This window comes from Chrysemys picta, chromosome 5, assembly GCF_011386835.1.
Source record: "Chrysemys picta bellii isolate R12L10 chromosome 5, ASM1138683v2, whole genome shotgun sequence".
In the NCBI taxonomy this organism is placed as follows: domain Eukaryota; kingdom Metazoa; phylum Chordata; order Testudines; family Emydidae; genus Chrysemys; species Chrysemys picta.
The window spans coordinates 117,848,482-117,868,281 of record NC_088795.1 but is presented as its reverse complement, the minus strand read 5'-3'; the positions used below and the strand labels follow the sequence as shown (position 1 = coordinate 117,868,281).

The following is a 19,800-nucleotide window of genomic DNA, read 5'->3' as shown; positions in this document are numbered from 1 at the left end:
CATATCCATTCCATTACCCTACCCCACTGTTGGAGTTGCCAGCAAGAAGGAACTGAGAGGGAGTAGGGTCAGTGGCGCCTAATATACCAGCAGATGAGCACAGCACTCAAGGAGCGCCACAGCCGACCCTACAGATACAGCTAAGGCAAAAATCTCCAATGACTGTGCACATGGACACACACACTAGGATGACCAGATAGCAAGTGTGAAAAATCAGGATGGGAGTGGGGGGTAATAGATGCCTATATAAGAAAAAGCCCCAAATATCGGGACTTTCCCTATAAAATCAGGACATCTGGTCACCCTAACACACACACACACACACACACCTAGAATGGAATGGACAGAAGGAACACATCTTGAAGAACAACAGTTACAAAAAGGTAGGTAACTGTTTTGTTTTGTTTTTTCTTTTAAATCTAGTAAAGTGACAATACCTCATGGAGAACTAGCTGCATTCCAAGGCCCCTGTCTTGCAAACATTTATGCACATGCTTAACCTCATAATTCACAGCCCCGAGGCACAGTTTGGTTCCTGGTTTCCCTCTCACTCCCTGGGGCATGTAATCTTCCCCCGGCCTTCCTGGTTGAGATTACTTTCCTCTCTGCACTGGCTCAGTTGTGCTGGCGGGTATGTTGTGAGAATGGAATCCAGGCTTTGCCCAGTCCTTGGCCCTGCCCTCCCACTCCTTGTCCACCTGCACAGGAAGGGGGGTGACAGATCCACAAAGGCTAATGCAACCTAGAATATGGGAGTCACAGAGGATGAAGGAGGCAACGTACACTACCTCACTCCCTTGCTGGGGAGCACAGGGTGAGCCAGGATCTCTCTCATAATAAATATTGTTGGGCAGGAAATTATAGCAAAAATAACTGAACATTCCTGCTGAATGTATTTACGTTATTATTAACATTCATTTTAATACCTAAAACCACATGGTGGTGGTGATTTTTGTTTGGTTTTGGTGTTTTGTTTTGAAGGTGGGGGTGTAAAATTCAGCATTTTCTTTTGTTTCCCCTCCCCTCTTACTCCTTCAGGAAGCACCAAGGGTCATGGCAAGTGTTAGAGAGCAAAGTAAGGCAGGATCTGATAAGCAAAGGCTTGGAGAAGATGCATTCTGCAAACAGGAGTAAAGAAAGGTAAAGAAAAAGTTAGTACTTGCTATGGGGGGGAAATACAACTCCTTGTACCTTATATCCCCCAAGAGTTGTCCTTTTTGTGAGAAGTGTTTTAGAATTCATGAACATATTCACAAATGTATATCTTCTACCACTGTTGTCCTGGTTCTCAGAATGCATGTGAATATGAAACTCATGTTTCATAAAGCATCCTGTACACTTACTGTGCAATAATATTAAAGTCTTGCAAGGGAAATATTGATGCTCCACATGTTTTGCCCACTTGCCTCCTTGTATGTAACATTTGTTATAAGGCTGCTTACTCATTGGATGCTATATTTCATACAGTAAAGTGGAAATTGGGTTGGGGTGGTGAAAATGATGCATACAGTATGTCAATTTCTAAATATGGCTTACATTAGTCTCCCAAAGTACAATGAATATTTTTTCCAGGATTTGACTGTACAGTCAAGCGAATCATTTTGTGCTGGAACTATTATTTTTATAAATCATTTTTAAATTCTATTTCCTTTTCTTAATATAGCCTGCTAAAGAAGAAGCAACTTGCACTCATGGAAAGAACATCGTTCTCTCCTCTCGGATGTTTGTCTAGACACCCTCCTGTGGAACCTTCTGGCCAGCCTGATTCATTGAACACTGCTGCTGCAGAAGCCATTGAGCTATTAGACACAGGGGAGAAGATATTTCTGTTCCGTGATCAAAGGGATCCCATACTTGCTTTGCATAGTTCTCCAAGAAAAAAGAAAAAGAACTTCCTAAATTCCAAGAAGGCTGCACTGGCAAACATGGGCTAATGAGGGAGATAGCCATTCAGTGCATCAATTAGTGAGAGGAAGTTTATTTCCAAATAAGGATCATGAAAAAGGAGAAAATCATCTGAGTCATTGTTAAAAAACAATTTTTGTATAAGTTGCAATAGTTTGATTTTTGCATTGTAAATAGTTTTTATTCTTACAACTGGATTTTGCACTCGTCACCCAGCAGTGCACAATCTATATCTATTAACTATTGTTTTAGTGCACACAGGAGCAGTAAGTGAATTTGTGTCATACTCTGTGATATACATTACATAACTGAGGGCAGGATGTAGTGCTCAAATAATTCATTGTATGAGTTTTGTACTCTCAGCGTATGCGCAGTGTGCCTAGCCATTTGATAGCATCGTCTTCAGCCAGGTGAAGAGCTGGTAGCTAGCCGTCAGCGGGCACTTGTCAAGGATATGCAACATAGTCTGAAGTTGTCCGCATCTACATTGTGGGCCATTAGAGAAACCCCATTTGAAGAGATTGGCCACACAATTGCCCTGTTTGAAACTGGTTCAGGGAAGCCCACACATGCTTTGGCAGGTCAGATGGTTGGGGCAGTGATGAGAAAATGATTAATGACTATCACCACTGACCACTCATTACGCTAAGCAGATTCCACCATCATGTCCTGTGGTGGTATAAGTGACCATAAAGAGTATCTAGAAGACAGGTGAAGTTAGCAGGTGGTTGAAGAGGTCTGAGTACAGAGGCAAGTCACATTTCTCACGGATCTTGGCCAGGAGCATGATGGAGACCCCCTCGTGGCGAATATGGGGCGGAGCTATGTTACTAAGTATTGGCTGCCATGGCAACAGAGTTGCACATAATATCCCAGTAACCGTGCATAGCTTTGTTAAGCTCTACATCAACCAGCCTCGTGTGAGATGAGCAACAGCAGACAGGAGCACAGTACTCAGCTGTTGAATACTGATTTGACTGTTTGCTATATTTTTATTATTGTTTATATGTGATGGTAACTTATATGAAATCAACCCCTGATTAATTATTGCAGGATACAGTACTAAATAGAGATAAGGATAAGGAAAAACTGTATACCAGATAACTGTGGTAATTATTAATAAATAATTTGTTATTAATAAATAGTTTGTTAATAACCACTATAAATTGGGTTTTATTTTTGCAAACTGCTTCCTAAAATTACAGCTAGTGAACTAGATCCTCCAAACACTTAGGCATGTGCTTAATTTTGCTCACCAGAGTAGTTACATTGGTTTCAGTGTTTCACCAGCTTCCCCAAACTTGACTGAGTTTGGCTCAGGCATAAAGGTTCGCGGATTCTGACCCAATCTTTGTACTAGTGGAGCAACAATATTGTATCTGCTCACAGACAAAGGGGGAAAATGGGAATTATATTATTTTCCTAAGGCATTAGTGATCACAGTGTTACCAACTATAACGGCGTCGACCTCTCATGAGCGCCCCCTTTCTCTGGCCAATGTACTTGCAATCACAATTCTTTTTCACGGGGCGGCACTCAACTCTTGTGATGGCTCCCTGTGGTTAGTTGGGTGTGAGCCTGCTTTTGTTTTTTGGTCTTACATCAGGATGGCACCCGACTCTAGCAAGCACCCTGGCCCCCCCAGCTGATCTTTCAGCGGGCCTTCAGCAGCTCAGCCCTCCAGCCGAGCCTCACAAACTGTCCCCCCCTTCTGGGGTATACAGTCCCAAGTTCTTATCGCAGCCCTGTTATGGGGCCGTAGCCCTTAGGCTTCCTCTCAGAGGCACTGCCTTCTTCGACCGCCCAGCCTGGGGCCCAGCTCAGAACCCTCGGCTAGTGTCCTTTCAGCAGCCCTCCCTGGTCTCAGTCTGCAACCAGACCAGCAGGCCCATCTCGGTACCCTCATTTGGTCTGGCCAGGTTCTGTGCTCAGTCCCCCAGGCTCAGCCTGCCCACACTGACCTTTTCATGGTCCTGTTGCTGTTGTATTCAGTTAGCCAGGCACCTAGTCTTTGGCAGGCTTCCCTGGGCTCCATTCTGTCTAGTGAGCCCTCTGCAGTGAGCTGTCCCCGGTTAATCTAGCCAGCCAGGTACCCGATCATCCCTCTTCGAGTTCCACACAGCAACTGAAGGCTCTGCTCTGCTGCTTGCCTTTTATCTGGCCCTTCTGGCCCCTTATTGGTTGTTCCAGCAGCCCCTCTGATTGGCCGCTCCTCCGCTTCCACTCTAGGCTGCCTGGAGGACTTCTCGCTGCACTATTCAGGAGCAGGGTGACACAGGGCTGCGAGGCCTCGAGCCAGGGGGCCTCTGGACCTAGTCCACCCTGCCACACCAACTCTCATAATTGTAGATGTTTTCTGAAAGCTCTAGCTCCTGAATTCATGTGAAACCATAAGAATCTGCTCATTATTTAAAAAATAAGTTTTTAACCCTCATAACTGAGGGGGAAGGGGGCTTGAAAACATGAACCATAAAGGCACTGACACCAGAAGGCAAATAAAAAGAACCCCAAATTTATTATTTTAAAAATCTCATGATGTTTAAGACAATCATGATTTTTAGAGCATAACTCATCATTTTTGAACGCCCAAGTTTGGCAATATTATGATCACATATCCTGAAGCTGTTTGTATATTAGTGCTGTATATTTTTGTATAAACAAGATGTCCATTTCCTTTGGGAAAGTAAACACTAATTGTATTTGTTTCTATAATTGATCATAAAATGGCAGAATTGCATTTATTTTGAACCTAAGTGGAAAAGTCACTTCTCTTTATAAATTAGGGACTTTATTGTACAGTAAAGAACCATTAACGTTTTTCAGCTACTAACACAGTTCTTGATTGTGTGGATTAATTAGCATCACATCCTGATAATCCAATAACAATTCTCAGCCTGTTCTTTATTATCCTCACTGAGTCAAAAGTGAACAAGGTTGTACCATGGTAGAAAAAGGCATTCTCAAGTAACGATTGGGTTTGATACATTCAATTTACATCCTTCCTCGATAGATTACAGCCCTAATCCTGCTCTTATATGTAGCATCCATGGAGTGAGCACATGATACTAGCGTGGTGGCTAGTTATAAAAGGGATTTAGTATAACGAACTGATTAATGTGTATATTATGTTTTGTGTGAGGCTTGAGTTGGGTGTTGAAATTAAATTACCCTTTTATTTATTTAGATTTATACAAAGTTAAATTGTTGAAAGCCTGTTATTGAACTGATAATAAATTATCTTAATTTACTGGAACCTGGGAGAGTGCTGAATATTATAGAAAGGAAATTAACCTTTTTTCCCTCATACTCCTACCACTCTGTCAGGACAATAAGATAGATGGGAAGTCCTATCCTAACATCTGAATACCTAGAAGGGCTATGTGAATGGAGCCAAACAACATGAAAAATGCAACAGTAGAGAACTGACAATGGAAAGTGAAATTGGAAGTTCTGGAAAGTCAATTTATAAAGACTAATAACTTAAGAAATAGATTTGCACTAGAATATAAATATAATTGAACTTACAAGCAATACTGTCTGTCTTTCCCTTCATATTAAATGCAAGCTGCTGCTTTGAAAAAAGCAAAACTGATAGTCACTTACCTAATTATAGGAAGAATAAAACAAGAAATACAATTGCTTCACTTAAACCATCTGATGATAGGTTTTTTAATAAAGGACAAAGCCATCAACAAAATTTTGAAAATGTTACAGCTAAACATTCCTGAGGCTAAAGCATGCTCTGAAATGTTCAAAGCATTTTTTTAAAAATTCCCTAAAGTAGCCTTAAACCTAACCAGTAGCAGTAACGTGTATGCTCCCATCCCTAATAAAGCAATAACAGAAATGAATAAAGCTTTTTTAAAAGCCCCAGGATGAGATGGTTTCCCAGCAGAATTCTTCTCAAAGTAGAGAGAGATTTTAACCCATACATTGTCAAATCTTTATAATGAAATCTTGTCATTAAAAACCCGCAGAATTGTTTTCAGAAGCATTTATTACTGAAAATCCCAGTAGAGATTCCACTAGTTGGATGGGAGGCCAATAGCTATAAATTATGAGGATAAAATGTATGCCAAAATTCAAGATCTTGTGACTCAGAATCTCATGTGTAAACTCACCAGGTTGGATTTATAAGAGATAATCTGTGTATCCAATAATGTAAGGATTTTTTTTGCACATCCAGCTCACCCGGCCGCAAATCTAAATAGCTCAACAGTTGTAATCTCCTTGAATGAGGTAAAGGCATCCCATAGATGAAATAATAAAAAGCACACTTCCATAATGCATTATATTTTTAAAAAACTATATAAATATTGAATCTCAAAACATCTATATTCAACAGATAATGCCCCAGTCCTTCACTGATTAAACACACATGCTTAACTGTGAGTAGTCCCAGTGAAATTATGGGCGTATGACAGTATGTGAAGAGGTGTGTGTGTGTTTGTTAGTGTGTGCAAATCTTTGAAGAATCAGGACCTTAGTAAATATTCTCATCCTCATTTTACAGATAGGAGATAACGCTGCCACAGACTAGCTGAGTGAACATTTCTATTCATTTTAGGGTTGTTACCTGTTACAAAGAAAAGTTTTATGGAGCAAAGGGCTAGATCCTGCAAGGTGCTGAACGCCACTTGGGAGTCGGAGGGAGCTGAGGGCATTCTGCACCTTGCACAACCAGGTCCCAATGTGCTGTCACTCTGGTCTAATCCCCTCCTGAAAAACGGATGGAGCCAAAGTAGAAAGATAAAAGGATCTGATGTGGGGGGTCTGGTCTTGTGAAGCTCACTGCACTACTGGGGCCTAAAAAATAAATCCCATTCATCTGACAACTTTTCCTGTAGATTCTCCACCTGGCTACAGAATTCACTTTATTAAACAGTGGAGTCAAAGGTTTTGGAAATGAGAGGCCCCTCCAATGAACAGTTCAATGACCCTGGAGGAGCTCACCTGCTTTCCCTTGAAAGCTTTAAATATTTTTCACCATCACCTGACTGTTGATAAGCAGCAATACAATATACTTGGAATATTTGGTCTCGTTAGGGACTCTCTCCCCTCCCCTTGAGAAAATAACATCCACTCAGTAGGTGGAGGTCGGGAAGGATCAGCAAATGCTACATTCCCCTCCCCTTACCAACAGCCCTCCTGCTTATCAGCGCACCCACTAAGGTAAAAAGAGATCCCGCTTTAAACTGTAGAAGCCCTAGAAAAATAACTAATGAAAAGAGTCAGGGGAACTAATAATAAATTCCCTTTGGCAGGGAACATTACTCCAGGACACAACAATTTCCTTGCTAGTAATAGTGTAAATTATTAAAGAAAAGAAAATAACTCCTAACAAAATGACTTGCATAATAACCATGTCAGTTTAATAAACATTAGTAGCTTTATCCTTCATACCTGAAGGGTACTTTGCCAGAATTTACAAATTAAGATGTTTTTAACCAGCAATTTTAACCCACTGGTGAGCACAAATTATTTTTCTCCTATTCAGTGAGGGGGTGAGTCTGTTACAGCTCCCAGACACAGAACCAGGGCCCAGATCCTGGACTGTAGCCCTTTACCTGTGTATTTAGGGGCCCAAGCTTAGCATTCAGGCACCAGTGACATTTTCAAAGCCACTGCTCAGCTGCTGATGAAACCTGGAGGTGCCCATGTCTCCTAGGTACCGACATTGCTGCTCGTTGGAATTGCCAAAGCCACCTAATTGCTGATGCCATCCCACAGCTAATGAGATGCTCAGAGCTCAAGTCAAAGGCTGGGGAGCCCCAAAGTGGGATTCTCTAGTCTAGCTAGTCGGGGACTTGCCAGTTTCTCCAGCGAGGCCCATCCCATAGGCAGACTCAGAGCAGGCCTCGCACCTGTGACCTGACAACCCCCACAGCAGGAGGGCTGGAGGCAGCCTATCAGTAGGTAAAGGGGCACACCGAAGACGACCAGGGACACAGAAATGTAGGGGAGTGTGAAAGAGGTCTCAAGGGTGAGAAAGAAATGGTTTTGGCTGGTAGGACATTGGGCTACCTAATGGCTGACCTACCTTAGGTGCCTATTTCCAGGAGAGATTTGTAGCTGAGGATCCCAAGCAGAGAGGCACATATCTCTGGCATGTCAACCAGGGCAGCTGATTAAGCACCTAAGACACCCCCCCCACCCCCTTTTCTAGGCATTTCACTCCTGGCTGGCTTAGGTGGATCACCTTTGTCCGGCTTGTCTTCGTCCATCCCTCCACAAACACCAGATAATTCTGTTTTGTTTCGAGCGCATTCTTTCCATTTCTGGCCAAAGAGTTTTGTCATGGGATCGGCCCAGCGTGTTTTCGGTCTGCCCAGCGGTCGCTTGTGGTCTCTGGGGATCCAGTCACTGATGCGGGTTGTCCACCTATTGTCTTACCTGTGAACTACACGAGTCGCCCATCTCGACTTTGCATCATGCATTGCCTGCACTACATCAGTCACCTCTGTACGCCTTCTGATCTCCTCATTTGGTATATGGTCACGGAGCGATAGCTTGCACATTCGCCTTTCCATTGCTTTCTGGGTAACAGTGAATTTTTCTTCCTCCGCTTTCATTGTTGACCAGCTTTCCAGCTTAGGTGAATGGCTTCTGAAAATCCCTTCCTCCAGCACCTAGCTCTCCCCACGCTTTGTATGGGGAGCCTGAGTGCCTAGCGTGAGGCTGAAAGTTCCCCTGGGCGGCAGGCTGCCAAAGGGTTAGGCACTGCAACACTGAGCAGAGCAATGTCTAAGTACCTTTAACACCTGGGCCCTGGTTCTTTATTTCAGGCTATAAGGACTCTTGCCTATAGGTCCGGAGGTCACTGGTTTGGTCCCTGGTCTTGGACAATATGGTGGCCATCACACAGGCATCCTTGGATTTAGTATTAAATAGCAATAAAAGTAGTTTGTGATTTACTGTTCAACAGCTATGAATTTCCAGCCCTATGAAAAGCCAGACTGTGATGTTCAGGTATAGGCCCATGATGGGGAAGGAGTATAGTTAAATTGCTCCACGGGAGGTGCAAGATTAACTCAGCATTAGGGAGATGCAATAGGCCTAGTTCTGCATTGCCTTACATCTTGTTACTTACAAAGTGTGTGCTGTGAAATCAGAATAGTCCCATTTCACACAACATACAAGGCAGTGGAGAATCCAGTCCAGTGCTTCCTGGAGCTTGGACTTTTAACAGCCCTTTAGGAGAGATGGGTACACTATACTTTATGGCCCACGCAAGTAGGGGTGGACCCTCTGGGGAGCTGTCAGTGAGTAGTTCTTGTGCTCAGCAGAATATAAGAACTGCTGTTGCTCGTGGCCTAGTATAGAGATGCTGGCTTTTGGGCCCAGATCATCAAAGGGATTTAAAGCACCTAACTCCCATTGGGCACCTAACTACCTTAAAGGATCTGGGCCTTTGTGCCTGCCACTTTATATCCCTGCATGAGGCCCAGGCAAAATTTAATCCAGATGCTGCAATCCATTCCTTCTTAAACCCTTTAAAAGCAATATTGCCAACCCCAAGCACTGATTGGCTTTAAAACAATATGTTTCTTTTTAGTTTCCTTCTGGGTTTTGAGCCTACATATTTTCAAGCTTTTTTCTATGACCATGAAGGCCTTCCAATGGAAGCTAAGAGTCCTGTGTAATCACATGACTCCAGGAGCCTGGGCTTTAAAAGAAAATCACCAATTATTATAATGAGACTTGTGGTAAACTGCAAGAGTTGGCAACACTGGAAGAGGTCCATACGTGGGACCCGTGCAGTCTCTTCTGCACTGGTATGAATGTCAACCACAATATTTAGATATATTAAAATTATTATATTTGACCACATTATAGTGATATTAGACTATGTACAGAGATGCTGTCAATGTAAATCTGGCTCCAGATTAAAATATTGTCAAATCAAGCTTTTATAAAACAGCAGCCCAATAGAAAGTTTCCACATTTTGCAAACAAATCCCTAGGAGACAGTTGTGTGTAAATAAAATATTGCTCTGCTGCGGTTGGAACCAAAGGATTTCAGTTGTCAGACAAGTATAACTGTCTGTAAACAAAAGTGAAGCTGTATTGAAATGTAATGTCTAAACTGAGATGTAAAACATAAGCAAAAATAATCACTGATAAACTAGAATCAGTCACGTTTAGTCATCTGAGTTATTAGCTAGTATCATAGATTGGTTTGTTTGCAGCATAAATTTTAAACTGATAAGGTGGGTCAGGTAATATGTCACTTTTAGTCATCTGAGTTATTACCAGTATCATAGATTGGTAAAAGGTATTACCGCACCTGTCTTGTATTGCTAATATCCCGGGACCAACACAGCTGCAACAGCACTGCATTTTAAACTGGCAGGCTCTCTCAAATAAGATTGATTCTGAAAAATAATTATCTGCTTTTATTTGAATCTAGTGAGTCATGCCACTTTCATTTATTATCTCTTATTCCTCCAGTTGCTATTTTAGCACCTTTATTTCTCAGGGGGAGAGTTAAGTTTTATGCTGTTATTCTAATACAGCACAGTGCCAATAATTACATTGCGTCCCATAAATGACTCTCATTTCCTGAGTCTCTGGCAGCAGGTTAGTCCTTTTGAAATTAACTGACCCAGTTCTCCGGCCTGGTCTACACTTAAAAGGTTTGCTCATATAACTGTGACCTTGTCTACGTCTGTGGTGGTGCTGGGGTACCTGTGGCTACACAGCGCAGTGTAGGGCAGGCTGCATCCACACTCACTGTGGTGGATAGCTACACATGGCTGCGACAGGCTCTGGCAGGGGGGCAGTGGGACACTACACTGCTAAAAATAGAAGTGTAGATGTGGGGAGGCATTGCTTGGGTATGTGGAGAGCCATGTCAGGTACATACCCTAGGCTGCTGATGTGTCTGTACTCTACTTGCCTAAGCAGTATGCTGCTATTTATACCCATCTAGCTGGGTGTGCAGTGTCTGCTCTACACGCTGCTGCAAGTGTAGACCTACACTATATCAGTGTGGCTAGTGCAGATGTAGCACAAAATTACTTTTGATTGTGTCGTTTATAGCAGTTCATAGAGTGAAACGTATATTTTTATGCCACTGTAACGGTGTCTGCACTAGAGGTTTTGCCAGCATTAAAATGATGTTACAGAAAATAAATGGAAACATTTATAAGTAAATAAATCATGCCTCTAACCAACATTGCTATACTGGCAAAAGATTCTAGTGCAAACCTGGTCTCCATTGCCTTGCACTTTTCTAATCAATTGCACCTATGTAAAGTGGATGTAAAATGCTAACAAATCAGCATTGTTAGTGTTTTGCACCCACTTTCCACTCATCTTGCACTGCTGTAAGTATTTCTATAAGGAGCAAGGTCTTGAAGAGACAAACCCAGTATAAAGTGTTTTACAAATAATGTGTTACACTAATGCTAAATATTATTGTATTCTAGGCGATGTGTAATATATATGATAAATTAATGAGAATTTAGAGCATTCATCACTATGAATGACTGGGCATTCTACTAGACTTGATGCATTTCTACTGAACAGTTTTTTTCCACCAACATTGTGTCAAAAAGTTTGTGATTTAGGATATCACCTGAAATATATTAATATCCCTAAAAATACCCTCAGAGAATGTTTGTATCAGCTGCAACTGAGAAGGCTGCCTAAATTACACCCCACTTAGGCTCTCAGTAATATGAGTCTCACTCATTTCTTTTTACTTGTTTGTCATAGAGATCTGACAGATTTAGTACCCCATTTTTCCTTTGCTTCTGCTTGCTTCACCCCCTCTCAATTTCAACTGCATATATTGGTCTTCAATTCATTCTTTAAACTGTTGTGTGGCGTTTTGTGTTATCAAACAGCTGCCATGTTCCACAGCAGTGGTGGCTGCATTTTGATGTTAGGTGAAGAGATTCCTTCCATATGAGGGTGTATTGTTACTAGGGGGGGGAATTCTTAATGCCTACTTTGGTTTGTTTATAGAAAAAGTAAGCCATAATTGACCATAGGTTAATGAACTCGCTTTTTCCTTTTTTAGTCTTGCCTCTATGACTTTATTTTCCTAGCTTTGTAGCTAGAGTTTTAGAATTGTATTGTTCATTGTTAGTAACCTGCATCTCACTTATTCAACAATTACTTTTGGATAAACTGTTTATTGAAATGTTTCAGAGTAGCATGAAAGGTGCTGGTATCCTTTTCACATCTCTCTGCTTTTCTTCATTCCAGCTGAAACTAAAGGCAGAAGGACTAGAATATCAAAAACAGGCTTTTCTTGCAAGACTTTAGCCTAGTTTACAGACTCAACTGCTTTAGATAAAGATGGCCACATATTCAAATCAAACTTTCAGGGAGGCTGATCATCTCGAAGTATTACAGAAGGAGACCGTGGATCAAAAGATGTAGGTTGTATTCTTGATTCTTAACACTGTCATTCTAAGATGGTTAACTAAATTCTCTGGTTCCTTATCTGTAAAATGAGATGGTAATGCTGCAGGTGTACAGATCTCATGGTAAACGGCTACGGTGTGTACTTCTAGATGGTGCAGTCAGAAGGTTTATAAAAGGATGACTTTGAACTTCAGTTAAATCAAAAGGATTTCCCAGTATTTAAGGTAGATGGAAGTGTTGGCTAATGGTGAGAGCAGAGGTATTGGAGACGGGGTTCCTAGGTTATCTAACCTGTTTTAACACTGGCTTTATTTGTGACCTTGGGCAAGTCCTCTCTGTGCTTCATTTAACTCGTAAAATGGGAATAACACTTATCTAGAGGGTGTTGTGAAGCTTAGGTTATTAATGTTTATGAAAAAGAAATCTTGGATAAAAATGCTATGTAAGGATGAAATATAATAAATAGCCTGACTTGGGTCTGCTACTTGTGAATCAGGGTTGCTGTCCTCATTTATTGCCATTGCATTTTATATGTTCCAATACAAGATGATGACACACGTCTTACCACAGGTTGTAACCAGAAGCAGATTGCTGATGGTAAGATGATGTTTGCTTATTCCTCTGGGATGTGTACTCGTTTGGAGGTCTTTGAATTATACAGTCTGCTATGTACGTTCTTTAAACTACCTATGTTCTTGAAGAAGAAGTTGGACATTCTTATGTACACCCTTTGCGATTTAAATGCAGTACATCCAAGGAAACCAGTTTTAATAGGAGTTAACTTTACAACAATAGAGAATGATCTGACTTCCAAACAGATCTGCTTTTCTTCCACCAGCCTTTTCTGTGTTCTTGGTTTGTTTGAAGAGAGATAAGTGAGTAAAAATATTTAGTAATACAAATACTGAAAACAGTGACATTAATGCAACATAGAATTGTACATTATACATAAAGTCATTCTGAACACTGACAAAGTCCTAAGTCCTGGATCCTATGAAAACATACATGCATGTGGAACTTTGCACATGTGAGTGATTTCATTGAGTTGAATGGGACGACTTACACAGGGAAAGTTACACACATGCATAAGTGTTTGCAGGATTGGGGCCTACATTTTGGAATGAGTAAAAACTGCAAAACCATTAGCCAATATTATGAGCATGAAGAGTTCAGTGATTGTAACAATGAATAATTGAAATAAATTTGTAATTGCTGGAAAGTTTTTTTCCTAATGTCGTTCCTCTTCTGTTTATGGAAATGTGCATAGTTAGCAATTAAGTCAAACAATGTCTACTGACAGGATTCTTATTCTTAATTATACATTTGCTTGAAGTTCTTCTGGAAATTCATTTTAAAAAAATGTGATCCCAGTTGTCTATGCAAACTTCCTTTTTACACGCATGCAAGAATGCGTTTGTAGTTGTGGATGCTCCAGTTTTGGGTTGTTTCAAGTTGTGCATCCAGGATTACAAGACATTTTTGAAAATTTGACCTGTAATATTTTAACTTTTCATTTTACCTAAAAAAAAATTAGTTTTACGATGTTAAGATTTTTCTTTACAAATTCTCTCTCTCACACTCTGAGTAGTTAAATTTGTATTGCAAAATGTTTCTTTTGCACTTCTATAGAAAGGTTTGTAGTATTTCACAAGTGGGGCTATTCCTTTATGCATGACAAATGCACCGAGTTGCAACTGAGCTCATGTAGGTCTTCACGAGGGTTAGGATACTGAGAGAAATCCTGACACACCAGGGGCAGGGCCGGCTCCAGGCACCAGGCACCCAAGCACACGCTTCGGGCGGCACCTGGTAAGGGGCGGCGGGGGGGAGCATGGCGCGGCATTCCGCGGGCGGGGGGCACTCCGGCGGCACGGCGCTCGGCGGGGGGGCGGTGCTCTGGGGGGGGGTCCGGCGGCGCTCGGCGGGGAGGGGCAGCGCGGGGCTCGGGCCTCGGCGCTCGGGGGGGGGGGGTTCCGGCAGCGCTCGGCACGGGGGGGGCGGGCTCCGGCGTGCGGCGCTCAGCGGGGGGGGCGGCGCGGGGGCGGCGCAGGCGCGGCGCTGGAGGGGGGTTCCGGCGGCGCTCGGCAGGGGGCGGGCTCCGGCGGCGCGGGGCTTGGCGCAGGGGGGGGGGCGGGCTCCGGCGCTCGGCGGGGGGCGGCACGGGGGTTCCGGTGGCGCTCGGCGGGGGGGGGCGGCGCTCGGCGGGGGAGCTCGGGGGACGGCACTTTTTTTTGCTGCTTGGGGCAGCAAAAAAGCTAGAGCCGGCCCTGACCAGGGGTCCAATTTCACATCAAAATTGATGCAAGCGTTGTTTGAGTTGCTAAAGATGAAATCCCTTAGAACACCAGTGTACCACAGGGTAGTGGAGGGGTTTAACAGGACCCTGAAGGCAATACTGAAGAAGTTTGTGGCCTCAGACCTCTGTTACCAGGAGTGACTGATGCCTCCCCTACTGTTTGCTATACAGGAGATTCCTGAAGCCTCCACAGAGTTTTTGCTGTTTGAACTGCTGTACGGGAGACAGTCCAGGAGGATTTTGGACCTCCATCGGGAAGCCTGGGAGGAACAGGAACTCAGAGGTACAGGCTCAAGGGAGAGGCTAAAGTTCACTTAAATCTCAGCATTGCCAGGAATGCACCCACAGTAGAGGAACCGTGGTTACATGAGTTCAAGCCCAGTGATAGGGTATTAGTGCTACTAGCGCTCCGATTCAAAACTGTTGGCCAGATGGCAAGGCCCATGGGAGGTGATAAGAAGAGTAGGGCCGGATGACTGAGATTTAAAAAATTAAATAAATTAATGGAGCTATCCTGTCTCCTAGAACTGGAAGGGACCTTGAAAGGTCATCGAGTCCAGCCCCCTGCTTTCACTAGCAGGACCAAGTACTGATTTTGCCCCAGATCCCTAAGTGGCCCCCTTAAGGATTGAACTCACAACCCTGGGTTTAGCAGGCCAATGCTCAAACCGCTGAGCTATCCCTCCCCCCTGATTCATCAGCCTGGGTAGAGAAAGGAGAGACAGATATACCTTGTTAACTTTCTAAAGGCCTGGAGAGATCAGGAAGGCCTGCTCATAATACCACATCCACTCAAGCTGGAGCTACGGCCCCAAGCCCTGACATCTCCAGGCCTGAATTTGGTTCAAATGAGGGAACAATGGTCTGATGTGAACAATGGTCACAAATGCTACAACTGGTCCAGACATTTTCCTCGGTGTTCTCAACTCGCAGGATTGACACAGTTAATTTACCACCACATTGTGATCAACCAGGGGCAGAAAGTCCAGGAGAGCCATCAGCCCCTGCCAAGAAGGATGTGGGAAGTGGTTAACAAAGACCTGAAGGCTATGCTAGATCTAGGAGTCATCAAGGAGTCCCACAGCAAGCAGAGGAGCCCTATCATGCTGCTGCCAAAGATGGACAGGTCAACTATATTTTACATAGACGTAAAATCAACACAATATCCAGGTTTGACATGTACCCAGTGCTCTGGATGGATGAGAGGCTGGGGACAGCTGAATATATCTCCACCTTAGATCTGGGAAAGGGGTACTGGCAGATCCCGCTGATGGCAGAATTGCGCAAAAAGGTGGCCTTTCTTCCCCCCTTTGGTCTGTACCAATTTGTGACCATGCCATTCAGGCTCCATGGGGCCATGGCCACCTTTCAGCAGCTTAATGGAACAAGTGCGGCCACCTGTATTGGTGACAATAGTCATTTATAGTCTCAGCTAGGAGGACCACATGAAGCACATCACCACAGTCACCTGGGCCCTTGAGAAGGCCGGGTTTACTGCAAATTCGACCATGCATCCACTGGGAAAAGGGAGGCGATGTATCTCAGATACACCATGGGGAAAGACCAGCTGAACCCACTGATTGACAACTAGCGAACTGCCCAGTTCTACTAAGAAGAAGGTATGACCGTTTCTGGACTTGGCCAGCTCTTAGTCAGTTTGTACCAGACTTTGTCACAGTAGCAGCCCCCATTACCTCATAAAGGACACTAGCCCAAAAAAAGGTCAAATGGAAGGAAACTTGCATGAGTGCATACAAAGCCTTAAATAATCATCTAACCCACAAACCATTCCTTTTCCACCCTGACTTCTTGAAACAGGTCATTCTACAGACGGATGCATTGAATGTGTGCCTTGGGGCCGTGCTATCCCAGAACATTGATGACAAGGAACATCCAGCCCTCTACATAACTAGAGAGCTGTTCTCTCAGGAAGTAAACTATTCAACCATCAAAAAGGAAATCCAGGCAGTGAAGTGGGCCATAGATGTTCTCCATTATTATTCATTGGGGAGCGCCTTCCTACTAGTCATGGACCATGATGTCTCTGTTGGCTGAATTCCATGAAGGATACCAATGCCTGGATCGTGAGGTGGTATCTCTCCCTACTGCCCTATGAAGGAGGGGGAGGGAAAGATGTCTGGAAAGGTGACCAGGGAGGTGGTGTTTTTTTTTTCTAATTTCCCAGAGCCATAAATAGGAATATGGGTTTGTGTGGGGTCTCACGCCATAGCTTTATTTAATTTACAAAGAGGAATCCTGGACAGATTGACCCCACTCCTTGTTGCTGTCATTTGTATCTGGCAGGCTAGGACTCTCTATGTAACCTTCTATCTTCGATTGTGCTTACTACCTGCATTTAGTCCTAGTGATATAGGCTGCTGAGTAACTGTTTCCAGGATTGGGTCCATATTTTATGTGTTTTGGGTCCTGTCCTTAAATCACTCAGGCCCCAAATGGGTTGGTCTGCTTCAACTGAAGAGGGCTGGAAGCTGCACTCCCTTTGTCTCCTGTAACAAGGTGCTGGCCAGGAGGTCCTGAGCCAGGCCCCTGTTAGCCCAGTTCCAATTAAGAAGCATTAATTGGGGCTGGCTGGGTATGCCACGCCTAATTGGTGGAACAGAAGCACCTGCGGGCCTTATTAGCCAGGGGGCTATATAAAGCTGGCAGGAAGGCAATGAAGTGAAGTGGGGTGGGGTAAAGAAAAGAAAAGAGCAAGGAAAGGGAGAAGCCACAGGCTGTGCATCCCCGCTGGCTGGAGAAGCTAGCTGTCCCCCAGGTTGCTGGTTTACAACTGTCTGTAAATAGAAGGTGGTGGGAGCTGACACTGTTAATAAACAAAGCACTGGTGATTGTAGTTAAAGGAGGTCTCTGGATGATTTGTGCGAGGATGAGCGAACGCCTCGTTACAATCCCCACAACACATTTATGCAACACCATAGATTTGCTGATCCCTCACAGGACCACTTTGTGTTCCCCATCGCAAAATGGCCTTTCCTCAACAGGCCCTTCAGTGGCACAGGCGTTCAAAAATTCCCTGAGCTAATCTTACAGAATACGGTACAGTTCCCTTCTCTGTTCTTTTCACCACGGGGGATGATTGGCCCTCCTCGTTACTGAGTTGAGCCCGAGTAAAAGCATCAGGACTTAGGCCCACTGGGGTCACAATGCACAGCATGACTCTTGAATAAAATATCCAGTGAAAAATCATGCAGCCTCTGAATAAGCCAATTTTCAGACAGCCATAAAATATGCAACACATTCCCTCGTGAGAAAAATCTCACGTACAGTGCTGTAGCGAGCTGTTTGAGTGAGATTAAAATTCTGTTGAACAAACCCCTCCAAGCTTTTCTACAAAAAAGTTACTGGCATTCTCCTATGGGCGCCTGGTGCACAGCAGGATGTGGCAATACTGCTGAGAAAGATATTGAAAACAATCTCCTGCGAGTTGGTGCTGAGGGGGCCGTTACTGTGCTATTGAGCTCATAGTGACATCACAAAATGATTTTATCCTGAAAGTCGTTTTTCTGCCACATTTCAGAGTGTGCAGGTGCAAGAGGGAGAGAGACAGAGAGAGATTGTCTTCCTTGTTTAAATATATATAGAGGGAGAAGTATGAGAAAAATCTTTCCTCTAGCTATCAGAAGTAAGATTTCCCATTAGAATGCAAGGAAGAAAAGTGCTGCATGTCTTTGAGGAAAAGGAGGTGACAGAATCAGCCTGGCTGGATCTTCCAATGTTTACTCATCTGATGTGTCCCATTGAATTCAATAAGACTATTTGAATGAGTGAAGATTGCAGGATCTGGTCAATATGGCAGATGCATATGGCATCCTGCCACTGAATCAGAAATGGAGAGTATTCCGTGTGGGATACATGATCTAAAACCTATCTAGCTCATTACCACTGACAAGCCTGCCCTATACACAGACATCGATGTATTAACTTTGGGAGCACTTGTGCATCTTATCATGCCAATAAAGTTCCTGAAATTAAAATTGGATTGAAGAGAGTAAAAGAGAGATTATTACATCAAAGGGAGGCCTTTGTTAACTAAGTGAAACCAGGGAGGTAAAGGAGCTGTAGAATTCAAACTGGTCTGTGAGTGGGAAGAAATGATTTCAGAGGAGAATTTATTTCTCCAAGGCCCATGTACACTAGAACGTAGTAAAGTGTAGATGGGACCTCAGCAAACTGGTTGTGTGTTTTCATTTAGATCTGAGGGTTTTTCTTAAGAAGGGTTGTGCTTACAGTGTTTGTAGACCAAGCCTGACCTTTCTCACTCAGGGACTGGGTGGTAGGGCAGTAGCAGCCCAGACCCCAACCCTGGGCCGGCCAGTTGCCTGCCCTGAACCCCCCACCACGTGGCTGCCCTAGCCCCTGGAGCTTGCGAGGCCAGGTGGCTGCCCCAGACCCGGATCCTGCAGGGCCGGCCAGCTGCCCCGGACCCTGTGGGGCAGGCTGGCTGCCCTGGTCCCCCGACACATGGCTGCCCCGGTCCCCCTCCATGCGGCTGCCCCGGAGCTTGTGGGGCTGAGGACCTGCCCCAGGCCCCCGACCCCACGGGGGCCCACCAGGAGCCCTGGACACCCAACCCCATGGGCCGATTGGCAGCCCTGACCCCAATCCTGCTGCGCTGGGCAGCAGGGAATCCCAGACCCCTCCCTGCCAGGAAGCTGGGACCCCAGCACGGGGGCCGGCCTTTAGTACATAGCTGAGCTGGGCTGCAGCTGTGTGCTAATTGGCTACATGTGGCCCTGGGCCTCAGGTTGAGAACCGCCAGTCTACACTATGGCTTGTAATTGCACTGGCAACAGTTCTCATAGACTCATACTTTAAAGTCAGAAGGGGCCATCGTGATCATCTAGTTTGACCTCCTGCACATTGCAGGCTACAGAACCTCACCCACCCACTCCTGAAATAGACCCCTAGCCTCTGGCTGTGTTACTGAAGTCCTCCAGTCATGGTTTAAAGATTTCAAGTTACAGAGAATTCACCATTTACAGTAGTTTAAACCTGCAACTAACCGTGCCCCATGCTGCAGAAGAAGGCAGAGCTGATCGATATTTTTTGTTTTTTTATGAAAGGTTTAATTGAAAAAGTGGCCTTTATTTCAAAATCAAAAGGTTTTGCAAATAATGTTAATTTTAAATGTTTTAAAACTTTTGCAACAAAATGAAAAATGAAAATATTAGCTCCCCCCAAATTAGTGCTCCCTGCCCCCA

General features: G+C 44.1%; 1 protein-coding gene across 11 annotated transcripts in view; it reads left to right on the top strand.

The window, feature by feature from the left end:
- EVC2 (EvC ciliary complex subunit 2) overlaps positions 1 to 4,658 on the top strand; it is a 166,657-nt gene extending 161,999 nt beyond the window's left edge. For 10 of the 11 annotated variants that reach the window (XM_065598187.1, XM_065598186.1, XM_065598188.1 and 7 more), the window contains 2 exons: positions 1,039 to 1,140; positions 1,664 to 4,658. In XM_065598187.1, coding sequence (XP_065454259.1) covers positions 1,039 to 1,140; positions 1,664 to 1,934 — 373 coding nt within the window. In that variant the 3' untranslated portion in view covers positions 1,935 to 4,658. The remainder of the gene's footprint in view (positions 1 to 1,038; positions 1,141 to 1,663) is intronic. The other variant, XR_010601916.1, reaches the window with a different exon arrangement.
- Positions 4,659 to 19,800: the final 15,142 nt, after the last annotated feature.